This window comes from Poecilia formosa, unplaced genomic scaffold (assembly GCF_000485575.1).
Source record: "Poecilia formosa unplaced genomic scaffold, Poecilia_formosa-5.1.2 Scaffold445, whole genome shotgun sequence".
NCBI lineage: Eukaryota > Metazoa > Chordata > Actinopteri > Cyprinodontiformes > Poeciliidae > Poecilia > Poecilia formosa.
This window is the reverse complement of record NW_006800384.1, coordinates 1-27,556: the sequence shown is the minus strand read 5'-3', so window position 1 is coordinate 27,556 and position 27,556 is coordinate 1. Positions and strand designations below refer to the sequence as shown.

Below are 27,556 nucleotides of genomic sequence, written 5' to 3'. Positions count from 1 at the left end.
CATTACAAATGTGCTTAAGTCTTTGCCTATATTCTGCTAATGTTTAAAAAACACAATTTCTCAATTGTTGTGTTTCCATTAAATTAATTCAATTAAAATCATATGTGAATAAGCTTGTTCACATGATAAGTCATTAAAGATTATGGCAGAATCTGATGCAAACGGTTACATGAGATTATATTCATAATTCAGCCATCAAAGAAGACTTCAGCCTCTTACTCAGGCATTGGAGCCTGAATAAGAGCTGTTTGATTGAACTTTCTCTATTGATTGTTAAACACAGGCAGATTTTATCTGAAGTAACAGCCACTGTTTAAAAGAACTTCAACTTCAATGATCTCTGTTTGCCTCAAGCGAAGGTATGAAATTCAACAGAACATTATTCTTGAGACATCTGGTGTGTGAAGGGATACTGTGGCTTCACTCTCTCTCCGTTGGAGGTTTCATTTCATGAACAATAACTCTTCTGACCCTCTGCAAACAAAACGTTCCTGTTCAGCTTTCCCATGAACTTCAATTTCTATTTTTTTCACAAACAGCCTCCAGATGTTTAGTGGTGCCATGGCTCTCTTTTCCTTATCTGGTGAAAGACTCACTCTTTTGAAGTACAGAAAAGACGTCCTGTGGTCAAACCAACATTATCAAGCTAGCTTCAAAGACTTTAAGAAGGCAAGGAAGGGATGCGGAAGACAAACCAGTTTAAAATAAAATGAAAACATTTCTTTGGAGAAGGTTTTTCCATGTTCTGTTTTTGAGAACTGCTTTAGTAACAGCCTGAAGTGACTTTAAAAAGTTTTCGTCTTTTATGACAGATGGAAATGACTTTGAGTCAAACTGACAAACTAATAAGGGACCTTGTGGCTGAAAAAGGGGCAGTAACTCTTATTATGTGTTTTCCAGGCATATAGTGCCACTTTATAGCACAATCAAGTAACCATGTTACCTGAAGTTATGTATAAAAGTGCTGTATATGTCAAATATGCCTTGAAATTAATTTAACTTCATAATGTGATGCCTTGAAATTGGGCCTCTGTCTCTTTAAAAACTCCTGCTCTTTCTGGAACTGCGTCATCAGGACGTCATCACAACATGGCTCCTCTATTAATCATTTAAAAATGTTTTTACTAGCGTTGCACTGAGAAGTAGCTAATTTCACCAGGTGTTTGCTAATTGCTGCCGGCTAGTCTGAGGTGGAGCTACGCCTCGAAGGCGGGGCTACGTCCACCAGGACGTTTTTCACAGCTTAATGGTTGCCATGGAGACTAAAGGATTCTCAAACATGCATGAGAGAATCACTCCAAGTAACATTATAGTATGATGTAGAGCTAGAAGAAAAGTTGATTTTACATAGTGCCACCCCTTTGAGTCAACACAGTAGACATAGGCAGCCATCTTTGCATTTATTTGACCTTTTTGCTACATTTTCCGTTAATTTATTTGCCCACTTTGGTTTTGATCTTGGTTCACCAGTTGCTGGTCTATTACTCTCTTTCACATTTGGTTGAAAGATGTCCTTTGGGAGACAGATCTGCTTTCAAAGCAAGAACAAAGTACAGCGTGTGGAACATCTATAGGGACAAAAACACAATTTTCCACATGCTCTACATCAAGCGTGGAGTTGATGTTAAGCTTAGATATTCCAGCTTTATATTCGTGTCAGTAGGAGAACATCATCACAAAACACTGCAGCTCAAATTCCAGTTGGACTTAAATTCTTTCTTTTACCGTCTTTCCTTCTGCCATCCTCTTCCTCACGTAGTCTCTCTCGCTACCTCCCTCGGGTCTAAAGGCCGTCCTGCACCGTTTCCCGACCCAGCAGCGAGTCAGCTGATCAGGTGGCTCCAACTACAGGGAAATTGGAGCCATGCATCACCTCCTGGTAGAATGACGATAAAAAAAAGAAATTCCATTACAGTTTGTTGCGAATCTCTGAAGAGATATCAAAATATGGAGCTGAGAGCGAAGCTGGAGATCAAAAGGAACAGTGTGAATTTTTAAGCAGACAAAGAGAACAAGGGGATGTTTTTGATGAAAAATGGCCGGCTGGGGGACAGACGGGATAAAAGGGGTATTGGCTAGAAAGTATCACCATTACAATGCATCACTGTCAAAATGGCGGGACCAGAGCAGCAGTGGGACCATTTGAACCTCTTCACCTCTTCAGCTCTCCAAGGAACAGTGACACTGGAGCTGTCAGCCACAGAGATATTTAGGATAAACCTTAAAACAGAAGGTTTTACAGTGTTCAGAGTGGCTTTTGTACAAGATCTGAATCTTAACTTGCCTAAACCTTATTAGACCTTAATGATTACATATCTGGTTCTCAGCATTTTTAAAGGTCAAATGCAACCCCTATTTGACAATCCAGTTTTTATTCTAAAAGTAAAAAGTGACTCAGATCATGAGATTATGCTGAGGAACTGATCTTTAAACTCTCATATTTTTTGGATTTTGTTAATACACAGTTTCAGCTTAGTGTTTTTCCAACATGCTGGAAGACTTTAAAGTAACAGCAAAATATAAAGATTAAGCACTTTTCAGTGTAAGAATGCAATGCCTTGTTCAAAATGGAGACATGTAAATTCAATAAATCCTTCCCCAGCACCTCCAAGTCCAAACTGCTGATGTCTCATCATGTGGATGGATCCATTGGTACCTATTAGGTATTATGCCTGCTTTCAAACATTCAGCAGTAGTTTGTTACTGGTTAATTATAAAGCTGCACGTTCCATTGAAATATACATACAGAAATACAGATGTGGTCAAACAAGATCTGTCTTAATCTGTTTTTATTATTATTTGACATATTCGGTTACATAAACTTTTAATTTTTCAGTAATATTCAATGAGCAGATGTGGATTCATCGTTCCGTCAAGCAGATGAATGCATGTAACTGTTTCCCTGCAGTGACAAAAATCACAGACTGTGGTCCCAGTAGCTTTACATAAACATGAAACTATCACACTTAAATTATGAACATGGACATGAATTGTGCACCAGTTTCTGTGTAATGAAGTGTCTCAAGGTTTTGATCTTGAGAAGGAATCGCTCTACTGCCACTGTGAAGACTGGAATTACAAGCGCCGTCTACCAAAGTTTTGAAATCAGTGAACATTTCTCTAATTGAAATGATCAGAAGTCAGTAAGAAGGTTAGCGGGAGGAAATCCCTCAGCTGTGGTTCAGCTGCACCAGACTCTCTCCGAAGCCTCCATTACTTTTCAACACACTGTTAACTCCCCACATAGTGAGATACATTGAGTTCAGAGTCCAGGTCAGAGATGATACTCAGATGAAAATTATTATTTTTTTCATTATTACTTTAGTCACCTGCACAACTTGTGTGTGAAGTTGATATTGTCTGCACCAAATGGTTAAAAAGTCAGATTGGCTTCAGATTTTTTCCTTTCCTTTAAAAAAAAACAAAACATTAAAGGCAGAAAATATTTTGTAAATGCAACCCCTGTTTGCTAATCAAGACATACGCATACATACCATCTTTGGAATGTAACTGAGTTATTTAGCATATATGATGGAAGATGGTAACTGTGCTGTTAAAATATTTACAGCATTTTTTGGCTTTGTAAAGCTGACTATGCTTGTCTTTTTTTAGCCCCAAGATATGTTGAAAATTTGACCTTTTCTTTGTCACAGTTTGGTCTAACAATGCTTAGTTGGCCTTTAGTTAACACTATCAGTTTCAGCCACACATAAGCTTCAGTAGGTGTCTTTATGTGAACATATTGTCAGTTCATCCATAATTTTGCTTAGTTTAAACTGTAGCAGCATTCTCTTTTCTATGTTGATACAATGAAAGTTTGCTCAGAGGGTTGTTTGTTTTAGTCCAGCTGGGATCTGAAAGTCATTTAGAAGCAGATGATAGCAGATGTTGTGTGATGACAGCTAAATCGAAAAAAAGTAGTAAAGTTTCCATCTATTATTTTTCAGCTGACAGGAACAAATTTTACATGTCAAATGAGAAAAATTTGCAAAGAATATGCACAAAATAAAGGACCTTCAGTCACTCAAACCAATACATCAATTCACACTTATTACAACACAAAAAGTGGAAGGTGTCTGTTCTGTTGTGAAATCAACAAAACATCTCCCATGTCTTTGTTTAGACATGATGCTTGTACATGTATTCCTGAATTTTCCAAACACTTTTAAACAATGAGAAAATACATTTTTATAAAGCTGTTGAATCATATGATCTGAGATGCAGCTGCAAAACTCCGTGGAGAAACTACTCAGATGTTTGAAGGTGAGTTGCATGAAATTCCTATAATATAAAACTTGGAGGGATTTAAGCAGCAGAAAACCACAGTTGAGTTTGCAAAGAGGAAATTTTTTTTTGTCACTTTAGTTTCATCTGTGCAGTACTTTCCAGAACCCAAACACCTCAGAGCAAGCACTCAGGCAGCAGTGACAGCAAACTGATTTTATTTCAAAATAATAATAATTTAACCTCAAACCTGAAAATGCCTCTCAGTTCTGCTTGACTGTGATAAAACTTTCAGTGGTTCAGGACACTGCTGGCCAAAGTTTATGTCAGTCTGGCTCAGATCTTCAGGTCTTTGGTTGCTCTCACTGCTCAGGAGTGTTGTTCTGTAAAAGAGCAACATTTTATTTTATATAAATATACAGCGATATGTCACAGAGTGAAATACTTACCTCAAAGGATCTCCTTTTGTATCATGGCAGAACTCTGCAGTCACATCTATTAAAAGCTTGTTCAGTTTTCTTGCCAACATCAAAGTTCTTGTTCATAACCTCAAAAGCACATTTACCGTTTTCAAGCAGCAGATAATCTCTCAAAACCAAAACTAGTGGAATAATCTTTGAACCTCAGTTGCTTTTTGAAATCTGTCACATCTGTTATGCCTTCATCCCGTTATCTGTATTTGTGTCTGAGCCCGGCATCGTTCCCACTCTGTTGTCTTCAAAAGCAATCCTGATCTTTCCTCTGAAAGCTAAACAACCAGACTCAATCTGTTTCTTTCATTGACAGCAGCACTAAATTTGGCTTTTACTTAGATCTGTCAATGTTAACGTGTGCGATTAATCTAAAAAGGTTAGCGCGTTAATATTACATAATGCAGATTAATCAGATTACCTATTTTGACCTAAAAGCCTCTCTCTATAAAAGGTTTATAGTTCTCAGCAGCGCGGTCTTGTACTGCAGTCAGCAATGTAGAGTTGCAAACGGGAGCGAAGAGTCAGACTGATGAGCTGAGTGGCAAATTTTGCTTTTACTTTTGGATAAAACCAAGCTAGTATGTAGTGTACTTAGTGCGGTGACAAATTATCCTTCTACCGAATCACAACCAGTTTAACATTTCTAAATTAGTACTCGAAACAAAATGACGTTTTTTAAACCGTCCTGATTATAAAAATCTGGAAAACTGAGATGTTTGGTTTGAGATAATAAAAGATACTTAGGAAAACATCTTTGTTACATTTCAAGCTTACAAAGTTAAGCATGCTCACTGCACAAGAGCATGATTAATTTGATTACATTATTAATCGATTGACAAAACTAGTCTGAACCTTAAAAAAAATAAATATAGCTGGAGCCACTATGCAGCAGGTATTTTGAGAGGAAATTTGTTGTGTGCAAAACCCTTGAGAAGCAGACAATGATAGCGACAGATTAAGGAAGCGATAAAGGGAGTAGAAGACACAGATGGGTTGAAAGAAATCAGAAGGTGGAAAGACAGACGCTGAGAAATCAGATGGGCTGGGAGCAGACAGGAGCTGCAGAGGGTTCGCTCGGCAGACGTGGGGGAGTTGATGCACCTGCTGAGATCCCACGTGAAGGACATCTTGTCAGTGTGTGTGTGTGTGTGTGTGTGTGGGTTTATGGTTGTGTGTGTTCCAGGTTGTATTGATGCGTTGCCTTGTTTGAATATGTCTCCTGCTCTGTTTGTGCTCTGAGGTTTAATCTGTGCATGTGGTTGTGTCACTATATCTCTCTTAGCTCGTGCTCCAGCTTATCAGCTGAGTGTACTGAGTGTGAACAGACACCAAACATGCTGCGTTCAAAACATACTCATATATTTAGTGCCTTGAAAAGTGTTCACATCCCTATTTCATATTTTGTGACGTCATACACAGACTTCAATGTATTTTATATGATGGACCCTCAAAGAGCATTATTATGAAGTGGTAGCAAAATGACACCTGCTATTTTTAAATTTTCCAAATGTAAATCTGAAAATGTTGGGTGTCTTTTCGTTCACCCCGTTGTTCATATTTCACTCTGCGGACGGTGAGTTCAGGATGATGTTTTGTCAATTTTTGTCTCGTATCACTCCAACATCTTCTTCCACACGATTGGTGTGATGACCAAATGATTTGTAGTAAACTGCAAATTTTATTGACGCATAGATGCTAAGATTGTGTCCTAATAGTAATTCTGTCAGCAGATTTACCTGAGCTGAGGAAGAATCTGTTTCATTGGACGGCCATGTCTTCGTAAGTTTGCAACACTCTGCATCTTGGATGATGGATTGAGCAATACTCCATGACATGTTAAAAATTTATGACAGGGGTGGTCAACGTGTGGCATGTGGGCCATTTCCAGCTCCTGGAATAACTGTGTGGCCCTCCACTGTTTATCCACAAGTTTATGGATTATACACAAAGTATTTTTCTTTTTGCAGCAGTTTTTTTTATTATTTTTAGGGTCACAAATATCCAGCAACTTTTTACTCAAAAACAAACTTGCACACATCCATTTATTAAACTTAAATAAAATCCTGGAAGAGTTTTTGAAGAAAATTCTAATTTTTACTGCTTGCAATAGACCAAAAATGTTTTCTAGTCCAACAAAACATTTCATCCAACAGTTATATAATTGTTCACCCTTCTTTTATGAAGGCAAACATCTGAGATCCTGTTTGGACATAAAAGAATTTAATATTTTCTTCTTCATTTCATCGTCATGCAAGACAAACAACAAACATCTGAGAAAGGAGTATTATATCATATCTTATAATAAATTACTGCCTGTTTAATGTATTGTTGACAAGGTAAAAAAAAAAATAATAATTTTTTTTTACGCATTTTTAATTGAGAAATAATTGATAATAATTTTGACAACCCTGAGAACTTCACACAACAAATGTACTAACACCGAGATAAAATGACTAATTCAGAGACTTTTGAAGGTATTTTCTTGCATTTAATTTCATTTAGGGGTCTCATAGTAAAGAGGCTAACCCCAAATGCTCACCAAACATTTCAAAGTTTTGTTTGAAGACTGTAACATTTTTCTTCTGAATTGAGTTTTAATAGATAATGTGAAGAGGCTGAAGGATTAATTTTGCAAAGCACTGATAGTTTGTTGTAATATATTTTCATTGGACGGATTCTACTTTGCTGACCCATTCCTAAAGCTTTTTGACTCATATGCACTTGTCAAGCTATTCTCTTAACATCGAAATAAAAGCATTTTAAACCAGGACTCTTCGTGTAAGAGTTTAACCAGAATGCATATTTATGACGACTCCTTTGATACCAGCATGAGAACAGAAATGGCTTAAAAGAAACTGGCTCTGTAATTTCAAATAACAGTTCCCTGTTATCCTGCTGTAAGTCTATCGACGATCCACTGCTGGGTTATTGTGAAACACCAATCTTATCCCCAGACTCTGTTAGAGGAGGAGTAATACGTCAAGATGCCAGTGGCTCGGTTTGAGTAAACCTCCAAGGAAGGTCTTTATTAACTCAGTAAGAAAACCAGCAAATCTGGACATTACAGGCGCTGCGCACCAACAAACCTGTTCAGAACTGAGTGCAGTACTGGTAGAAGTTTGTTGGATTTATACCCATAATTACCAAAGGCCACAAAATAACACGTAATAAAAAGACAGATATGAGAGTATAAAGACTAAACGACCTTATGGGGGCCAGATAATAACTATTTATTATGTATTTTACTACATTTTTATTAAAATATAAAAATGCTGAAGTCATTTATTGATGTCTGCTGGTTATGGTATTTTGCTACATTTATCACGCTTAACAATGTTAGAAAACCAAGTTATGATGTTGGGTTTAAAGCTAACGATAAAGATGGACAAATCTGATATTAATATCTGTATCAGTTTTATTTTTAAAAAACAAACAAACATCTAAATTAGGTGTTGGTGACAAGATACCTGACCAATAAGGGTAGATCTATTTGGTCTAACTCTATGCTTTGTTCTCTGAGCTACATCATGCTTTATAGTTTATTTTACAATTTATCTAGAAATCCTGATTACACTTTCTAAACCATTGAAAGATTTGTTACAGTTTATTTTTTATACATTTAACCTGTTGTTTTTCTCAGTTTCAATTTCTTTATTACTTATTTTGAATTGGCTGCTTTAATCTCTGGCTGCAAATTAAGTCAGTGCGATTAAAAACAACAAGCTCTGTTGTTTTTACACAGAGCTTGTGAAGCTATTGGTGTATTTAAGTGAGCTCTTCTGGTGCAGAATTATCAAATAAATGTGTAATTCAGTACATTTATGTCTGAGTTTAAAAAAACAACAACAAACATTTCAAGTCAATTCAGGATTGATATCGGCTGATACTAACCCTCAGATATCTGTATTGGTATCAGTAGTATAAAAAGTGGATTAGTGCCAGGATTCACTGGAAGAGCTCGACAGCTGTGGTGAACTGAGGCATTTCCATTTTCTTGTAACTGGTTTACACAAACAAGCAATAAAATCCACACTGGAGGATTTTAGATCAGGAGGAACTTTAAACTCAGCTTATTTTTACAGTTTACACTTAAAACTGCAAACAACATTTTACCTGATTTGATTGAACTTTGAATCGTGTCCCTAAAATGTGATGTGTTTTGTCTTGGTGCAGAGTTGCTTTGCATACCAGCTGCTTCCCCTGTGGATGAGGGCTTCTTTTGTCTGTTCCAAAAAATAGGCAACAATGCATCATGCATACAAAGCCCTGCTGAAATATGGAAGTTGGTCAACGTTGTTTATGAGGTAGAATTGAAGTTTAAGCAAAGTAACAGAAATATTTAGAGATTTCAATAAACGCCCTCATGCTGTTGCGTTGTGCTGCGGATGCTGTGAAACATCCCCATAAACAACACCTAAATCCCAGTGGCTCTGAATACTTTTTGCGACTGGAGTTGGCTGGTTTTGCTGCCTTCAGCCACACTGTAGCGCTTTGAATGGCCCACTGCTGGGTATTATCTCTACCACTGCCATATGCCTATGTGCTCTGCTGGCTCCAAGCTGTTGTCTACCTCTTTCCTCACGCTGCGTCTTTATGATTTCACCGTCTATATATACCTGCCTTTATCCTACACATTTAAATATAGTACAACAGCAAAACGATGAGTACATGTTTTCTCTCTCTGCCTTTTTTCCCTTTAGGCATCACTCAACAGGTACACGCAGTCAGATAATTAATGATACAAATATACTTTATTATGTAAATATTCTTGTTTGTATTGCATTTTGTTAAGAGCCACAATAAAAAAAAATGCAAGAAGTGAGAATAATGAAGGCTTGCATGTCTGCACAGACTCACATATTTCAAGTTTGCAGTGCCATCAGTGGGAAGTGGGCAGTCTACAGGATCATTTACACTATTGGAGTTTGCAGTGACTGAGAAATTCTGTTTTAAATATGCAACCCACAATTTCATTATTCCATCAGACATATAATGACTGTCATCAGGTGCACCTCTGTGATTCCTGATTTGTTATTTGATGGAGACTGGACTCTGACTCTGGAATCTTTCGATGAAATTAGACATAATTAGGGGTGAAACTGTTCAAATTATTTGACGAAATGATTAATTTTGCCCCCCACAGAGTTACTATAGGATAAAGAAATAGTTATTATTTTATCTTTACAGTAGTGTGGATGGAGATGGGGACTAACTTGGGATCCATCCTGGCTTCTGGTTGGGAGCCCATCGATTCTCTGGGTGATGCATGCCTCCCAGGTGGGCAGGTAACCATGGTGACTGGACAAAATAAGTTAGTAATGTTATAAAGCATGTAGACTTTAAAAATTTGGCTGGTTGCAAATATTCTATACATTTAATTTTAGCTGAATAATTTGTGCTTCATAAAACCAGAACAAAATTTGGTTTTGCAGCTTCTAAAAACCGCAACACAATTTATGTAACTTTCTTTACATAAATGACATAAATTATTTGTACAATTTTCTTTACATAAATTATGCAAAGAAATGTATGCGGGAACAAGAATTAGTAGAATTGATCTAATCTAAATGTTGTTATTTTTATTTAGGTTGTTTTGATTATGGGTGTAAAATAAGCAGTTTTCCATATTATTTCCAGTTCTAAACAATCCACAAGTTTTTCTTTCTGCTCAAGTTAAATTCCAATTTGATCCACATCAGCCAGAATTTTGAAAGTTTACCTTAAACTGTGCAGTCAGAGAGTGGTGCAGTAGCCACATGTGTTAGTAGTGATTGGTAGACAGGCAGTCAGTCTCTGACTGCTGGTTGTCCCTGAGGTTGGCTGTCTGTCTGCTGCTCTGTTCTCAGAAACCTGCTGGGAGGCACTGAGGGGTATGCCGGAGATATATAGTCCCTCAGTCAGTGTTTGTGTGTGCATGTGTATGTGTGTGTGTGTGTGTGTGTGTGTTTCTTTATGAGCATGTCGCAGACAGCAGAGATTGATAAGGCACTGGGCTTGGGTGATTAATTACACTCCTGGTCGATGTAACGTTGCAAACTGTGGCTGAATACATTGGTGTACATATACAGACGTATGACGATTCACCCTCAGGCTGATATGCTGCAGCTGCAAAACATGCCTACGCTACAGCTCACTGATCAAACACCTTACCTTAACATGTTTCCTTTCACATGCTTTGCTCACTTATGTGTTTATTTTTGTTGAGGAATAGATTCTCAGGACTACGTTTTCCTGATTTAGATGTATTTTCTGTTGAATATCACATAATTGTCACTTACACTAAGTAAGATTAATATGATTTTTGCCATCACAAGAGGGAAACCTGCTAGAGTCTACCTAGTGCAGCTTTTCTTGAGTTCACCAGTAACCCTCTTCTCCCTCCTCACCGGCGATTCAGCCATCCGAAGTGATAAATAGGCTTCAATTAAGGGCTTGCTTCGTAGACTGCAATGTGTCATCTGTGCCTAGGTCTCCTTAACATTTATTCAATAAAGATTCAGCAGTGTGCAAGGGAGAGGGAGGAAAGACAAATGGATCCCAGAGATAGCAGGTCATGTTTGCTGGCTATCTGGGAAAGAGCCTCCTATGGTCGTTTCATTGGCGTCACTGCGGCGGTTTAGCATTGGCGTTGTATTTATCAAAACAGGCTAGAAGGCTTCTTGGTGTGATTAGGTTATTCCTTGGTTAACTAATAACTATTATTCTTCATGACAGGAGATTTACTCCGTCTCCGTGTTCACACAACGCGCTACCTCAGGCTCATCTGAGCATATGAGCAGTGATGCTTTTCCTGTCGCGTCTTAATTAAAGGATTAAAAAGAAGAGCAAAAGTGAGTCAAATCCTGCCTTCTTAAAGTTTATTTTAGACTTTTTGTTTGCGCCGTCACTGTTGATGATGGAAACGCAGCGGTTGAGAAGAATGAGGGTTACCTGTCCTGGCGTTGGTTTTAAACTGCTCATTACTGTCACTTGGTGCAGAGCAAAGCAGGTCACCTTGGAGAGAATTGCTTTTCTGTTAAATTTGATTAAGGGCCCACTATGTCTTGTGTCATTTTAAATACCATGAAACTTTGCATCACCCCAGCACAAAGGGACATTTCGGGAGGAAAAAGTGCTGTCATACATGGTGGTGTTGTAAATATTGAGAGAAGGGAGGGTGGGCAATTATATTTTTTTCCACTTAGTTTTATGAGTCACTTCATGAGGCCTGTTATCAGCTGCACTCATAGTGTATATCAGTAAAATGGTGGGATGTTTTAATTAAAAAAACACTGAAGGGTTCAAACTAAAGGCTTTTTGATTTTTTTTTTGTCCATAAATGGATCTAAGCTTTTAAATCTATATGTACCTACAGGCAAGCCATACTCAGATTTCCATTTATATAACGCAAAAACACAAAATCCTACCAAGTATTTTGTCTAGTTTACAAATATCTTAGTTCACTTAAAAAATACAAAACTAACTTTTCAGCAAGATTATAGATTTTGGTCAATAATTCCTTAATATTGATTAAAAATTCTAGTTTCATTGGAAGATTATTTTGCTTTTATCATGAGAAAAAAGTATTGTCATAAGTGAAATAATCTGCCAGTAGAACTAATACTTTAATACCTGAAACAAAGCTCCTATATCTTGCTGAAAAGTACTTGAAAGTTAGTTTTTTTTAATTTTTTTTATTTCAAGTGCACTGAGATATTTGCACTACAAACAAGACCAAAAATACTCGATTTTCTGTCTTTGCAGCGTTTTCAGCCAACTGGACTCTACCAGTGGGCATGTAGCGGAGTTGAACTTGGACCCTTCTTTATTTATTTGTGTCGAGGTTCTAAGATCATTGTAACCTCGGCTGTGTGAGAGTTTCTTCGTTGTGGATTTGTTACAGAGAAAACTTGTTAGATTTTGCTCTGCCAAAGTTTGAATGACGTCTGGAGCAAAGGAAAGAGACGGACAGGTGCTAGACGAGGGTCAGATACTACAAAGGACGGATGAAAAATGAAAGAAGCACTGTGTGGACTTAGAAATAAATCTGACAGTAGGGTGGGGGAGTTGCTGCAGAGGCTGGGTGGTGAACTGATGTAGGATTTCTTCCAAAAGAAGTTTCACTTTTTTTCTAGCTTTGTTTAACTTTGAGGCTTGCAACATCTGCATGTTTGGAGTCACATAGTGCTCTCTGTACTTATTCATTTCCTGTTTTTGTGTGTGTTTGCAAAGACGCGCACTAAGAAATACTATGCACCATGGTTCCCCCTGCCCATCTGTTCATTCCCTGCTTCTCTTGCATCTCAGCTTGCCTTGTTTTGGTTCCATATCCCCCTGCAGGCAGTCATTTAGAGACATGCATCCTTGTGAGTCTGGCTCACCTCTGCTGGAGCCGCTCAGGGTGGCTCTGCTCTATAAGCAAGTTGACCTACGAGCCCCGTGTTGGAGCGTGAACTTCCCAGAATCCTTGGTTTCGATGGAGCCTTCGCCGGCCACCTCATTATTTTGGCTGAGGAGACTCGAGAGAGGAAGGCCGGGTTTTAGGAGCAGCATCCCTTCTGGCTGTGCTTCATAGAGCTTTCCTGGCACATTCTGCTGTGTAAATCCTGGTGTTTGTTTCTCTCTCTCTTCTCCCAGAATTTCATTGTTCCATCACAACAAATGAAAACGTTGTTCTAAACACAAACGCAGAGCTTTAATTGAGGCCTGTGCCTCTAAGGTGCAATTCATCCAATTTTAACTGGATTGTTCTTGAACCCTGAGGTCCGTGCTCAACGTTAATTATCTGAACTCCAGCAAACAATTAAACACATGGCTGGTGTTGCATGTGTTGGAGGACTTAAGTTTATGAAGAGGTTGGGAAGACTTTATAAAGTACCTGATATTTGTATAACAGATCAATGGGTCACTGCTCACAGGAAATTGAAAATTATTCTGACCTTGGCAGTAAGACAACACAATTAAAATTCATTGTAGTTTCTGTAGTGAAACAGAATCAATTTCAAACACATTTTAGGCACTTAAGATTAATAAAGGCTTACGTTAATAGCATTAAAGTATCCAGGTTCAATGCACTGAAGCACCTAATTGTTGTTTAGTTATCACATTTGACATTGCTATAAACTTCCTGTAACTGCCATTGGATAGATGTAGAATGAGAATATGTTAAAAAGCGGATGCAGAATGAGGATTTTGTCCGCAACATTATTTTAACAGTTTAATGTTCAGATTAAACATTTTTAGCTAACATGACTGGTTGTCAAACCTTCCTACTAGCAACAAAAATATGTTTTTTTTAAATGTGTAATTGTTAGAAAAGCACTTAGCTAGCAATCAGCCATTTCTATGGATACAGTCTGGTATTCACAGGAGGATAGGAACCAAAACTGCAGATGAACAGTTGAAATTGACAAATACTGGAGACGCCCTCTAAAAGCTTTTATAACTGCATGCCAATAATATTATTTGCCTATTGGAAGGATCTTCACGGCTCAAATCTGAAATAATATTAATGTCCACGAAGCTGAAGGTCACGAAACGTGGATGAGGTTTTGTGATGAAGGGAAGGATTCCAATCTGTACTGTTCTTGCAATATTTAGGAGTAGCATTTTTACGTGCTTTTTAAAATCATGAGGTTTAAACTCAATCATGTGTTTCAATTGTTATATCTTGCAAGCCTGTCTTCAAGTATCAAATCATGACATTAAATACAAACATGATAGTTTATGTCTCTATGAGAGCAAAAAGAAAAAAGCAAACAGAAAATCCGATGTATCCAAGACTGCAGGGCTATTTTATTGTAATCACCAATCTAGATTGGTAGATGGTGGCTGTTGTTCTGTGTATTATGCTTTGGATTACACTTAAACAAAAACACTACAATTGTGCACATTTGTGTGGAGCTGGAGACATTTTTGGTTTGATTCAAGATTTTTCACACCACCACCGTTTGGCAAATAACTTCTGTACTTTCTCAAAAAATGTCATACAAAACCCAACTATACCCTGAATACATCAACTCTGCCTGTGCATTTATTTATTTTTCAAAAATTCCAGGTGTTATTACATTTGGTTAAAGTTTAAACCAACAAAGATGTGGACAAAACTGCCTCGCACCTTTCAAATGGCGAGTTTATTTCAGTTCAATGTGGGAACAGTGCAGACATTGTTTCTTGGCAGAATCCATTAAAAAAGAATAAGTACAATACACATCTATTTACTCCTATTTCATTGGTTAATGTGAAGACTGCCCCTGATATAACAGCAGATTGGTCAACAAGTGTCAGTTGTTGTGACATGATTCATTTCTCCTTTGATACAGCAGGAGCATTTTGTTCAGACTCTGATCCTTTAAGACCTGGATGGTTTCAAGCAAACACCAAACTTAGTATTTGCCTCCTTTTTGTTTGCTGAACTCAAGCTAAAAGTATCAGACATCTTAATAATTGCAAGAAAATATAACTGTTATTACAACGACTCATCTCCCCATAGGGAGGGCTATATATATATATATATATATTTAGTGATCCTGTCCTGACAACGTTGCTGTGAGTAAAACACCTCGTTTTTCCTCAAGAGACAGAGGAAAGTCTGGAAATAATTGCCAGTCATTAGCACAAACTTCAGTTTTGCCCTCAGCTATTAGATTTAATTTGAGGTTTTCAGAAGCAAAGCACAAATTACAGTTGTAATACAAGCTGCATGCATGTACTTTTCTATGTGTCGACTTTTGCTGATGTGTTTCCAGACTGCGTCTGTGACCTTTTTAAACATCCAAACATCACCTTTAGCAGAGTGTCATGACCTTAGAAACATGACAGCCTACCTGCTGAGCTCTAGGCTGAACAGGGAGGATGTTAGGAGCAGCTAGCGCTGTTACCTCACAGCAAACACATTCAATACATTCTCTGTGCTTCCAAAGCCTGAACACACCCACATTAGGTCAACCGGAGTTTGTAAATCATTCAGATGTTTGAGTCTTCCAGCTTCAGCCTACAAGACAAAGTAGAAATACGTAAGAATGATGCCAGTGATTACTCATGGACATCCTTTTCAGCGTTTAAATTGTACATTCGTCATTCAGTGAAGACTGCAGCCTTGAAGAAAACTTAACCTGAATACAGAGATACGTGTGAGTCACTTTGGTAAGCTAAAAATACCTGAAACAAGTCAAACATGGAACTGAAGTTGCTGGGAAACAACAGAATAAAGTGTTAATTACTTAAATATTTGCTACTGCCACAGAAACCACTTACATGTACCTAAAATAATCTTTTTATTCCTCTAGAATAAACACACTTATTATGGCGTAGTGGCATTCTGGAACAATCTCAGATTTCATCTTGATGTTTTGGGGTCACAGTGATGAATCTGTCCAACTAAATTGTATTCAGCTGTTGGATGTGGGTAAAAATTAACATCGCATTTTCAAACACAAAAGCAGTTTCATGAGGCGAAGTCCTATCATCGAGGGGAGAACGCGTTCAGAAAGTGTATAACAAGCCCTTTGAAAGATCATGTTGGGGAGAAAAACGCTGGACTCAGCAAAACTGTCAGCTGCGTTCAGAGGAGCTCCTGCTTGTTTTCTACGTCTCTGATGAATGAAAATGCCTTTGGTTGGAGTTTTATTGCTTTAGACAGAGGCTTGGATCTTTGTGTTTAATCTAAACCCACACATATTTATATAAGTATTTGTCTTTTATCATGTCTTACATATCATTTTCTCATTCACGTTTGCATTTCCACTTGTATTAACTGAATGTCTATCATAAAATTATGAAACGTGTGTGCTGTTTTGGCTCTTGCTGTGTTTGAAAACTATTCCAGTGACTGCTTGTGGAGCATGTGTTTTTTCTTCTTGTGGAGGACGTTGGAAAAACAACTTTTACCATGAAAAAAGCAAGTGTTGGCAAAAGCTTTCAAAGAGAAGGAAGGGGACATGTTTGGAGTAGCAATGAGTGGAAGGGGAGAGGAGAGGGAAGTGCTGCTGGATGGAAACCACTTCTGTCTGCCTCGTCAGTAAAATTTATTTTCAACTTTGATTCAGTCTAGAGAGATCCAGGCAGGCTATTTAGTTGGAGTCCAATAAACATTCTCTCCGCCATCAATCTGCCCATTAATCTGGGCTTCATTTAAATTTATTTACTGCTTTACTGATGTTTGGAGACCGCTTTTTGTTTCCAATAGACAAAACAGAATTTCTTTGTGGGGAGAGACGCAAGAAAACAAGACAAATTCATGCAGGGCTTTATCTGACAAAAAGAGCCACATGCACTCTTTATCACAGGAAATTGTATTTTGGCATTTGTTCAGCTATCTTCCCAGCTTAGCAGGGCTTTTTTCCCCTCTCTGTCTACTTTTGAAGAGCTACACGGCCAAGTGGCACAAGCCGCTACAAGAGAGGGCCGTTTCTATCATTATAGACTCAGAGAGCTATCAGGTAAATCAGGTTACTCAAACAGGGACTCTGACAGTCATGCCTCCTGTCAGTCGGTTATCTGAGCCTCCTGCAGATACAGTGCTTGTCAAACGGTGCTGTCCGATTTACTGAGATAGAAGTTGTACAGTGTGTCACCTCAGCTGTCACTCTTGGGGAAAAAAAAAATATTTAAACAAATAAAACTAACACTTAAATATCTAACTAAGATTCAAACACACCCACATGTTGAAATATTACAAAATAAGTTATAGGGATGTTGTTGTTCATTGCTTGTTCTTTTTTTTGTCTCATTCAGTGAGATGACCTCAGTTTTGTCATCATGTCATTTGCCTTCAGGCAGCTACTTTTTAAAAACCTCAGTAGTGCTAGAAGTTTGTGTTGAATTTAAATGCTTCCATGCGTAGTTTTTAGTGACAAATTAAATGCATATAAATTAATCTTGATTATGCTGCTTTTGAATAAATTGAATCTGAATTAAGTAATATCTTAAAAGGTCAAATAGTTAGTTTTTTTGGGACTTGTTTTGATCTGGTGGTTGTTTTAGTGGTATTAGATCTGTCAGGTAAATGTTTAATATTTTTTTGTTTTATTTATATCCTGGTAAAGTGACCAAGTAGAGAATTTCCCCACCAAATAATACTGGATTTAGTTTCACTTATAGTCAGTTGACTCCTATGCAGAACATTTAGAAACACTCAAACTCAATCTGGAATAACATGGATGACCTCTCATCATCTGTTTTGTTTATTACGTAGTGAATGGTTCATTTGTAATTAGAAAGAAAAAACCATTAATGAGGGCAAATACTTCACATGTTCATCAGGACATTTCATTTTGATCTTTTTCTACCAAAAAAATAAAATAAAAAATCAACACCTGATATATTTTTATTTCTCTAAATCAGGATGGAGACTATTTTTATCTGGTTCCAATTTGTGAACACTAAGAGTTTATGACATACAGTTTTTCCATTTAGCGATAACTTTGGAAGCAGGTATAGAGAATAATGTCAACAAAAAGGGTTAGAAAAAAAAATAAAACAGGAAAAGCTACAAAAAGAAAGCGGGCCAGAGGTACCACTCGGGTTGAAACTCAGGCATCCAAAGAGTTTCAGGCGCTATCAGAGTTATAAGTACCAGACTGTTGATATTAGAGACACTTTTTTACAGGGATAATATGATAAAATGTTGTAATTTGTGTAGATAATCTGTCTTTACATCAGAGAAGAGATGAAATAGACTCTGGCTCCACAGAGTCTGTTCTATTTCTTTTTTATTTGAATTAACTGTAGTCACAAACCTAGATTAGCAATGATTTGATGAAGAACTGTAAATATACTTCCAAGAAAAATAAGAAGTATAGCATAGGAAGATAACATGGCAGTATATTCTGAAACATAGCTCTGTGTTTCCAAATGTGGATGAGTTTTATGTAGTGCAGAATTTGCCCGCACACACACACGCACGCACGCACGCACGTGCGCGCGTGCGCGCGCACGCGCACGCACACATACACACATCCTTGCTTGTCCCATAGAAGGCTTAATTAGCTGTTCTTTGATCATTATTTACACAGCATGCAGGCAAAGATGCTGCGCTTCTTCTCACATTAGTTTGTTGCAGCGGTAAGACCACAATCTATGCGTGTGTGTGTGTGTGTGTGTGTGTGTGTGTGTGTGTGTGTGATGACACCCCTTTAGTCATCACACACACACGGACACACACGCATAAAGGACTCGTATTTCTATCTATCTTTTTAAAGGAAATTTTATTGATTTCCATACATTTCCTGGAGACTCGGCCACTACTCGCTTAACCCCAAACTTAATCCAGGTCATAGTTCCATAATGCAATTGTGTAAACAGATTTATGTCCTTGCGACACGAGTCACACATTTACCTAGACACACACACACACACACGCACACACACTGTAGTTCATAGTTTACTCTAAATGCTCTGTCTGTCAGTTGCATCATGTTACATTCTCACAGACTAACACCATCCGAAAAACACAAATTGCACACAAAATGCGAAGCGGCATCACTCCACAGTCCTCTGTTCGGTAACTCACTGCAGAGGTGGACTCACATGCTAACCTACAGCAAGATGCAAACACAAGCAAAATGCCCCAAGTCGATCCAGCTTGTTTGTGACAGATGGTTTCGGTTCCACAGCCTCTGGCGCTGCTGTGATCTAGCTAGGAGGAAAGAAGCACATAAATAATAAGGTAAATTTACACAGAAAGACAAAAAGGTTTGCTATAACTCGGGCTTCAAAACATCGGCTTATAGTATCAGATTCTACTGCTTTCAAGAAAAGGCTAAATAAATCCTAGCAGTCACTTAGTTGCAGTAAAAATCAAAACAATGTTGTTTTTTCTACTGCTTCTGGGCTAAACCACACTCCACTGCCTGTGCCTGTCATATTTCGCTGCACTGTCAACCAAACGAGCATTCAGGAGCAGATCCTTCAAACTTAATAGATGCTTACAGTGTTCAAGTTTCCTGTATTAAACCGTTTTCTCTGGTTTGGTTTATCAACTTTGCATTATCCAGACCACAAACAGACAGTGTGAACAGATTCCTATTGGCCCAGTGGTGGAACGAAACTCAGTCATTATAAGAAGAACAAAGACTTTGTCAATTAAGATTTACGTTATATTTCCTAAAGAATCTGCTCAGCTGCCATCAGATGAGCAAATACTTTATTATTTATTGTGATACATTTCTCTGAATGGTAAGATTTCTGATTTACCGTTTTTATGACAAATTACAATTGATGATGTTTAAAACCCCCTAAATGTCTGTATTTTGGGATTGTTAGTTTTACCATTTCCTCCACTTGTTGTCCAGTGAAAGTAACAATACATCTTAATTAATTTAAAAACATGATTAAATGCAGTTAATGCATGGAGTTTGGTGAAACAAAACACGCTTCTTTTTGTGACTTGTGTCCTAAAGAAGCATATTACAAATGTTTTTCAAGAGCAGTATTTGTGTTTGCAGGACTATGATTGCTATGTCATGCTGTAAGTGCCAGATAAAAGTTTCTTACATCACCCTAATGAACCTGAGTGACATCCAACTCTTAATCCAGAAAGCAGACCTCCCTACAAACTACAACTACAAAAGGTTTAACATTTCTTCCAAACGTTCTTCGCTCTGTTTGGAACAAAACAGACCCACAGTATAATTCTGTCTGTACCAAACTTTACACTTGACATCACTTTTAGTCAGGAAAAGGGTGTTTTTCCTGGAAACCGTCAATGTATTGAGAAATTATTTGTCACTCCAGAAACCACTTTTCCTTGACGACGTGATTTGCAGCACTTTGCATTGTAAAGTTTTGTACGGCTTGGATGTTGATCCATTGAATGAAGCATTGTTCTAGAGCTAAACTGGTGGAGTTTACAGGTCTGCACCAAAGGACTCTGCTGAAAGCACTGCGCGCCTCAACAGTCACTGACACGTCTCTGTAAAATGTACCACTTCATACCACTAAGAGTAGACTGTAGAATATAGCAAGAAAACTGCATGAATTGACTCGCTGCACAGATGGATCCCACGACGGTTTCGTTCCAGAATTCATTTCTGAGAGCGACCCATTCTTTCACAATGTTTATAGAAGCGTTCTGCTTGCCAATGTGCTTGATTTTATACACCTGTGGCCATGGAAGTGATTGGAACACATTAGCACAATGATTTGCTTGGGTGGGCCAGTACCTGGGGCAAAATAGTGCATCTCAATTACGTCAAGGCCACAATAACTGTCTGACAACGCAAAAGAATGTGAAACAACCAGAGTATATATTAAAACACAGCAAACAGGTGAAACACATGGACAGGCACAAGCGAAAGAAAAAGTGCTTTACCTCAGTGGACATTCCTCTTGCGTCAGTCCTTCAGAAATACTTCATCATACCAGATATTTCAAAATCTAAAATATCAGTTGGTGTGAACAGAACATAACAGTTTAAAGGAAGCATTGTATGTAACAGTACCTAGAAGAGTTATGGACGTACGCCAACTGTAACCTTTCATAGGATGATTGCTTGTCATGTAATCATAAAGTCCATTCAGTGTATGTGTAGGAGACATTTTAAGTTATAAGACTCAAACAAGCCAGAAAGTGTCTCTATATTGAGTTTAAAACGTGTGTTTGAAAGAAGCTGCAGGTTTTTGATCAGCTCCTTCACTGATGTACTTCTCTCATTTTTAGGTCAGTGGTTGGATTCCTGAACTGGGTTGGTCTTCTGTGAATATGTACTATTGGCAATAACATCTGGTTTTATAAGATAAAACAGTCTGTTAGGTCAAAATGAACAAATTAACAATGGTCAAAACTGCAGATGTGAAATGCAAATGTAACCATAATATCCAACTGAACGAAGTAAAATAAATAGAAATAATCTTTAAATACGAACAGATAAATGCCTGTGGAATTAGGGTTTTAAGTTTCTATTGTGACATCATCCACCTTATAGCATTAACATAACTATAGAAATGCTAATCTTATTTATCCTCAGGACAATACTCATATGTACAGACATAATTATTATTATTTATTTTTTTTACAAAATTTAATACATGTTGTACAGTAAACAAAGCTGTATAAGAAAGCTGTATAAGCTTTCTTATACAGCTTTGAACCAGATGTTTTCTTCAGGTTTATTTTGTTGATTGTGAAAAATGCTGATATAAACTATTAAATACATTTTAATGTCAATTCAAGTTTGAAAATGTACATAGCAAATCAGCTATCAATATGAAACTCACAAATTGAACATAGGTATGTCTGTAATACCTGATAGAAATAAATGGTATAAATTGATTGTAGCTTTTTTTCTATATTTTCCAAGAAAAGGATTCATTCAAGATCTGAACAGTGTCCTCTGTTTAAGAGCAAAGTTTTAGAGGTTTCGATGCTTTCAGCCACAACATCTAAATTATTATGAATATAGAATATGAAACCAGCTTTAACCGCCCCCAAAGAGCGGTCATGATTGAAATCGGTCTGTAGATCTCTCATAACGTCGCAACTGTTCAGCAGAGTTTGAAAAATAAAGGAAACTCTTCAAAGCACAGCAGAGGGAGAAAGTCAGGCAAGGACGTGTGCAGTAAATAATTAAAAAACTGATTTAACCAGAGGGTAGAGCAAGCAATGACTTCACTGCATGCTGGGTTTCTGCTTTGCAACACAAAACAGACTTGTTTATTTGGAGAGCTGCATGAACCTTGACGACACTTCTTTGCAAAGTAAAAAGAAACCCTAACAAGTGTCAGGGTTTTTTCACAAACCTGTGGCCCAGGTGGCTGTGTGTAGTGATAATGTTTTATTATCCTATTTGTCCAAGCAGCCAGTGGGTCTAAAGAGAAGCACCAAGCTTGTTTCCATTTGCTCACACCATTTCCCTTTCACTCGAGCCCCACAGCAAGTGTTAGAAAAAGAATGAACATTTTAGATATGCTTTGATTCACCTTTACTCTCCAGCTTTGCACATTTGTCAAAATATTTTAAGCTCACCGGCTTCAGTCCCTGCAGTGTTTGGATAAAATAATGTGCACTCCGAGCTGAGCTGTTTATATTTGAATCCAAAATGCATAAATGTTAGCCGAGCTTGACCTTCTAAAAGGAAGTCGTCGATGAGGACAGATGATCTTATTTGTTGAGAAAGGGCAGAAAGAAACAGTAGCAGCTTTTGTGTTGCCTTAGTAATCGCATTACATCTATAGCACATCTGTAAAAGTCAAAGCACTTCACACTTAAACCAAAAGGGAAAAACAGTGGCAATCGAAATAACCTCAAATGGACTGAATAGGTTTCAAGATCCTAATCAAAATGGTTTTTACTTATTATTTTTCAGGAAATAATGAAGTAAGCACGATGACTAAGCTGTTCACATTTAAACTTGTATTTGTTTCTTCTATTTAAGCCCAATATTATTCATATTCCAAGTTTATATTTAATAAGTTTGTTTCTTTTAGGGAATGAGATTAGCATCACTCAATATAATGAAAAAATGACAAAAAACGACTGTTGATTTACAACAAAAATACTGTTTCTGTGATTTGTTTTTATTTTCATCTTTATAATAAAGACAAGTAGGAAGGAATAAACAATTCTCAGCAATGTATGGAAACATCTTTACAGCAGTGAAACCCTTCTTATGAGGCTTTTTACACGTCTTTACTGGTATTTACACAATTTATCCTTAGTCATGAGCTTCATGAACACAGTACACCTCCTAACATTTATACAGTAAGAAGAAAAAACTAAATTATGATTAAATTAAAAATTCATATCAATGCAGTGTTCATTTATGCCTGTTAATTTCTCTCATATGTTGCAAGTGTGATTCTGATTGAGGTTTCAAAAAAAAAAAAATAAGTAGCAGTAAACTAGTTTCTTATAATTTAAAGAAAAACAAACTCCTCCATGAGCCTTTACTAAATATAACGGATGATTATGCAACGTAAGGATTAGAGAAGTTCCTTTTTTCTTGGAAAACTTATTTACTATCTGCAAAGTTTTCCCAGATGCTCTGATTCTGGATCTTTGTGACAACTTTAAAGATCCTGACTGTCCTTATAGGTCATCATTATCCCGTAAAGCTGCTCTATGCTAGACTTTTGCATTATTTAGTATGTTGGGAAACCTTAAAAGCAGAAAGTTAAGGGGTGTACATAGATAAGTATTTCATGGACTTTAAACACAAAGTAATTAAATATAGTCTTGCTTTTTGTGTTTTCATTTCATCTATAATATGCACCCTGTAGAAGAGCAGAGAGCAGCTTCAGGTCAAACGAGGTGCATGTTTTAGATTGAATATCCAGGATCGGTTAGTCTCCCTCCTTCCAGACATGATATTTTACATTAAAGGACAAATTATAGAGCATTATTTATAGACAACACTTAAAAGCCATAAGGAGAGGTCATTACTTTTATGGCTAATAGTACTAATAGTACAATTTAGGTGCATTAGTGTGACATATTTTACAGAAAACTGCTGGCTGGAAGAAAATTGTTCATCTTTACAGAGAATGCCGTGAGTCGTTTCACCTTTATGATTTATCAAACATTTGAGTTTCCAACCAGGAAGTTCAGTTGTAGAGGCGTCACTCTGTAGCTCTGTCTGATTTCGGCAGTCACTGCTGACAGACGGCCGATCACTCACAGAGCACTGCTGTTACGTTCTGACATGCTGTTCACTGACCTCTTCACTCAGATTGACACTGCTTAGCTTCCATATATCACTGATGCTGCGTTGATGCTGCTGGACATGGAGACTGTGCAGAACATCTCACAGGGTTCACACACTGCGCTGGCAGGGTCTGAAAAGCAGCTCACTCTATCTCTACTCAGGTCTGCAGTTAGAAGTTTTCTGTTGATGCATCATTCCAGATAAGCTACAAGACAAAAAGTGATCCATCAAGATTTCATGTGTCCTACATTATGTGCATTTGACCTCTCTCATATGAGCTGACACATTGCTTCTTGGTGATATTTTAATGGCGCTGACATTCATGTGTTCTGCTGTAAAGGCAGTGAAGCTTGGTACTGATAACAAAAAGCCTTTACTGCAAAGCTTCATGGCTGTATATTTAAATAAACAAGGTTTTTTTTTAATCATTCGCAGCGCTTTGTAGCTGCGAATGATTTGTAGTGTTTTGTAGGACGTCAGGAACACCAAATATAGTTTCTGCAGATGAAGCTTTAAAGCCCTGAATCTACTTGTATACCTCTGGTAAAGAAATTAATGTTTTATTGGACAAACATAATTTTATGATTAAAAACTGAGAAATCCCAGATTTAAATTTAATGGAGCAATATATTGTGTCCCCCGGGCACGTAGTGCAATTTCAGAGCACAATCAAGACAATCAAAACATCAATCAAGTTTATTTGTATAAAACATTTCAGCAGCACAGCATTTCAAAGTGCTTCATATCATGAAAACATAAAAGATCATAAACACATCATGTAGTTGTGCAAACCAATAACAGACATTGCATTTTATCAAGTGCCTCTCATTAAAATGATCAATACACAGCAAATATGTTGGTCAATGTCTATTTGTTATGGTTCAAAAGCAGCTCTAAAGAGGAAACTGTTACCTTCAGGTGATATAAAAACATATTTTAAAAGAAATAAGACTTCTTAATTTGACGCTTTGAAATTGGACCACTGTCTCTTTAAGAAGCTCCTACTCTTTCCAAAATTTTGGCGTTAGCACATTATCACAATTATGTCTCATTACAACCATTCTTAGGAGCTTTGGACTGAGAAGTAGTTTGTAATAAGCTCAGCAGACTTGCAGTTCCAGCAGGAGTTTGGTAAATACTTTGGACCTGGTACTTTTCTGCCACACAGCAAAATATGTTCTAGATTGTGAAGAGTGTTAGTGGATTACTCTCATGTATGTTGCAAAGATGTAAAATATTATAGTTGATGCTAAAAGGGAGTTTTAAGAGTTTATTTCTTATCAGATTAGGCAGTTCTTCTTCCAAAGATCTATGTCCGACTCTCTTTGCTTTTTAATCTTTTTCTCCATCACTCTCCTACTTTATTTATGTTCTGCAGATCTAGATGGCAGATGACCTCCAAATACTATCAGGAATTGTCCTCAACAATTACTGATTTCAGTGAAGGTGTACTGCAGGTACCAGTGTTGCAGATGTGATTGACAGTGTGGGACATAGCGGCTTTGACCCAAAACAATATCTGTCGTACACGGTGGAGTTTGCAGCAGCACGACAGACACCAGATGACTTCCCACACTCACATTCACAGTCTGTCAACTCAAATCAGCTTTCAGTTTAAAAAAAGAGAAAAATGAATTCTCAACAGGGGGTTGTTTTCCATCTTGCTATTGATTGCTCCAGTGTTTTTAAACAACAAAAATTGTTTTCTGTCATCCCCGGAGACAGTCATTTGTCTACACATGTAACATATCGAAAGTTTTTCTTGTGGAATGTAAATGATGTAACAAACGACGCTCCAAATTTAGTGAGAGATGTCTCTGACTTTCCCCAGTGGATTTGAATATTGGCCTGTCTAGACACAATTGACTGAGCAGCTTTAGATCACAGTGAAGCTGCGTGTGGACATGTGAGACCCAGCACACAAACGTTAATGACTCTGTCGATTAATTTAGCTTTTCTCTGATCTGTGCTTTTCACCGCAGGAATATGGTGTAGGATGGAGACATTAAAAACACGGAAGACTTGAATGAATTCATTCACCATCAACGTCATGTCTTATTTTTAGTGGATACTTATTGGATTTATTCAATAATCTTGTCAAATTCTGTACATACATTTATTGTCTCTGAGTTAAAAACAACTGAAGATGAGTAGCTTGAGTCTGACTGGACAAATACTTGAGCTAATTGGTTAAAGCGATAACATTTTTAATTTTATTCAGAGAGAACAGGATGAGAAAATGATTTAACAACTACCAGGCAGTATATTGCAGTTTGGTGACTTTATTTAGAAAAACAAACACAGGATATTTTGTGACAATAACTTTGCAGTTATTTAAAGAACATTTAAAATATTATGCAATGCTTGTGTTAAAAATAGGATGTTCTTTGCTTGCATGTTGGTGCGTTACAAAAGTTTATTAGCACTATTATGTTCATGCAAATTTATTTCTAAAAGGTCACCATTAGATCAGTGCTTAGGTTTGAAATGCAGGCTGTATTTTATATTTTGATTAGCTCCAAGTAAATAAATAATGTTGCCATTCCACTTATTTGTGTGACATGATTTATAGTTGTACCTGATATAAATGCTAAAATCTTTTTTTCAGTTGCATTTTTTTTTCTTTTTTTTTTGTGGATAATTAAATGTCAATACTGGATGAGCTCCAGTAAAAAACTCTCCTTTATTAGCTGTGAAGTAATGCCGTTTGATTTGTTATGACAACTTAATTTAAGATGAATTTAATTACTACAGGAAAGCTTTTTTGAGTGTTGGTCCCCTTCCACAAATGGTATATTTATTTACTGTTAGATTCTTTAATTATATTAAATGTATAAAGCTGTTGGCTCGTTTTCCACACTCATTTTGCTTAATGGTTTGGAGTGTTATTAAGATGCACATATTTGCTTGAATTGCAGTTTTCAGTATTAGTTGTTTGACTAGAATATTTTCAAGGTGAAAATCACGATTGTGACATGATGGTTACTGACGCAAACTTCTTTCACAAGTTAATTTATACAGTTTTCAGCTATTGTTTGACTTTTAAATCTGGCAGAAATCTTGAAAACAATAATTTTATTTGTACAAATTGTCCCCAAGAAGGTACCCATAAAACAAACCATCCTACGATGTTTTGGGCTTTAAATCAGAAAATTTTAATTAATTCCAACTATTACTTTTTTTTTTACCTTATTTATTGTAAAGTGTTGATTTTATTTTTGAACCCTTATTTATTGTA

General features: G+C 37.1%; 1 protein-coding gene across 1 annotated transcript in view; it reads left to right on the top strand.

The window, feature by feature from the left end:
• Positions 1–26,862, top strand: part of LOC103155734 (acid-sensing ion channel 1-like) — an 84,575-nt gene extending 57,713 nt beyond the window's left edge. Inside the window, exon 3 of the mRNA XM_007577531.2 lies at positions 26,301–26,862. Within this exon, the coding sequence (XP_007577593.1) occupies positions 26,301–26,327 (27 nt within the window). The 3' untranslated portion in view covers positions 26,328–26,862. The remainder of the gene's footprint in view (positions 1–26,300) is intronic.
• The last annotated feature ends 694 nt before the right edge of the window (positions 26,863–27,556 follow it).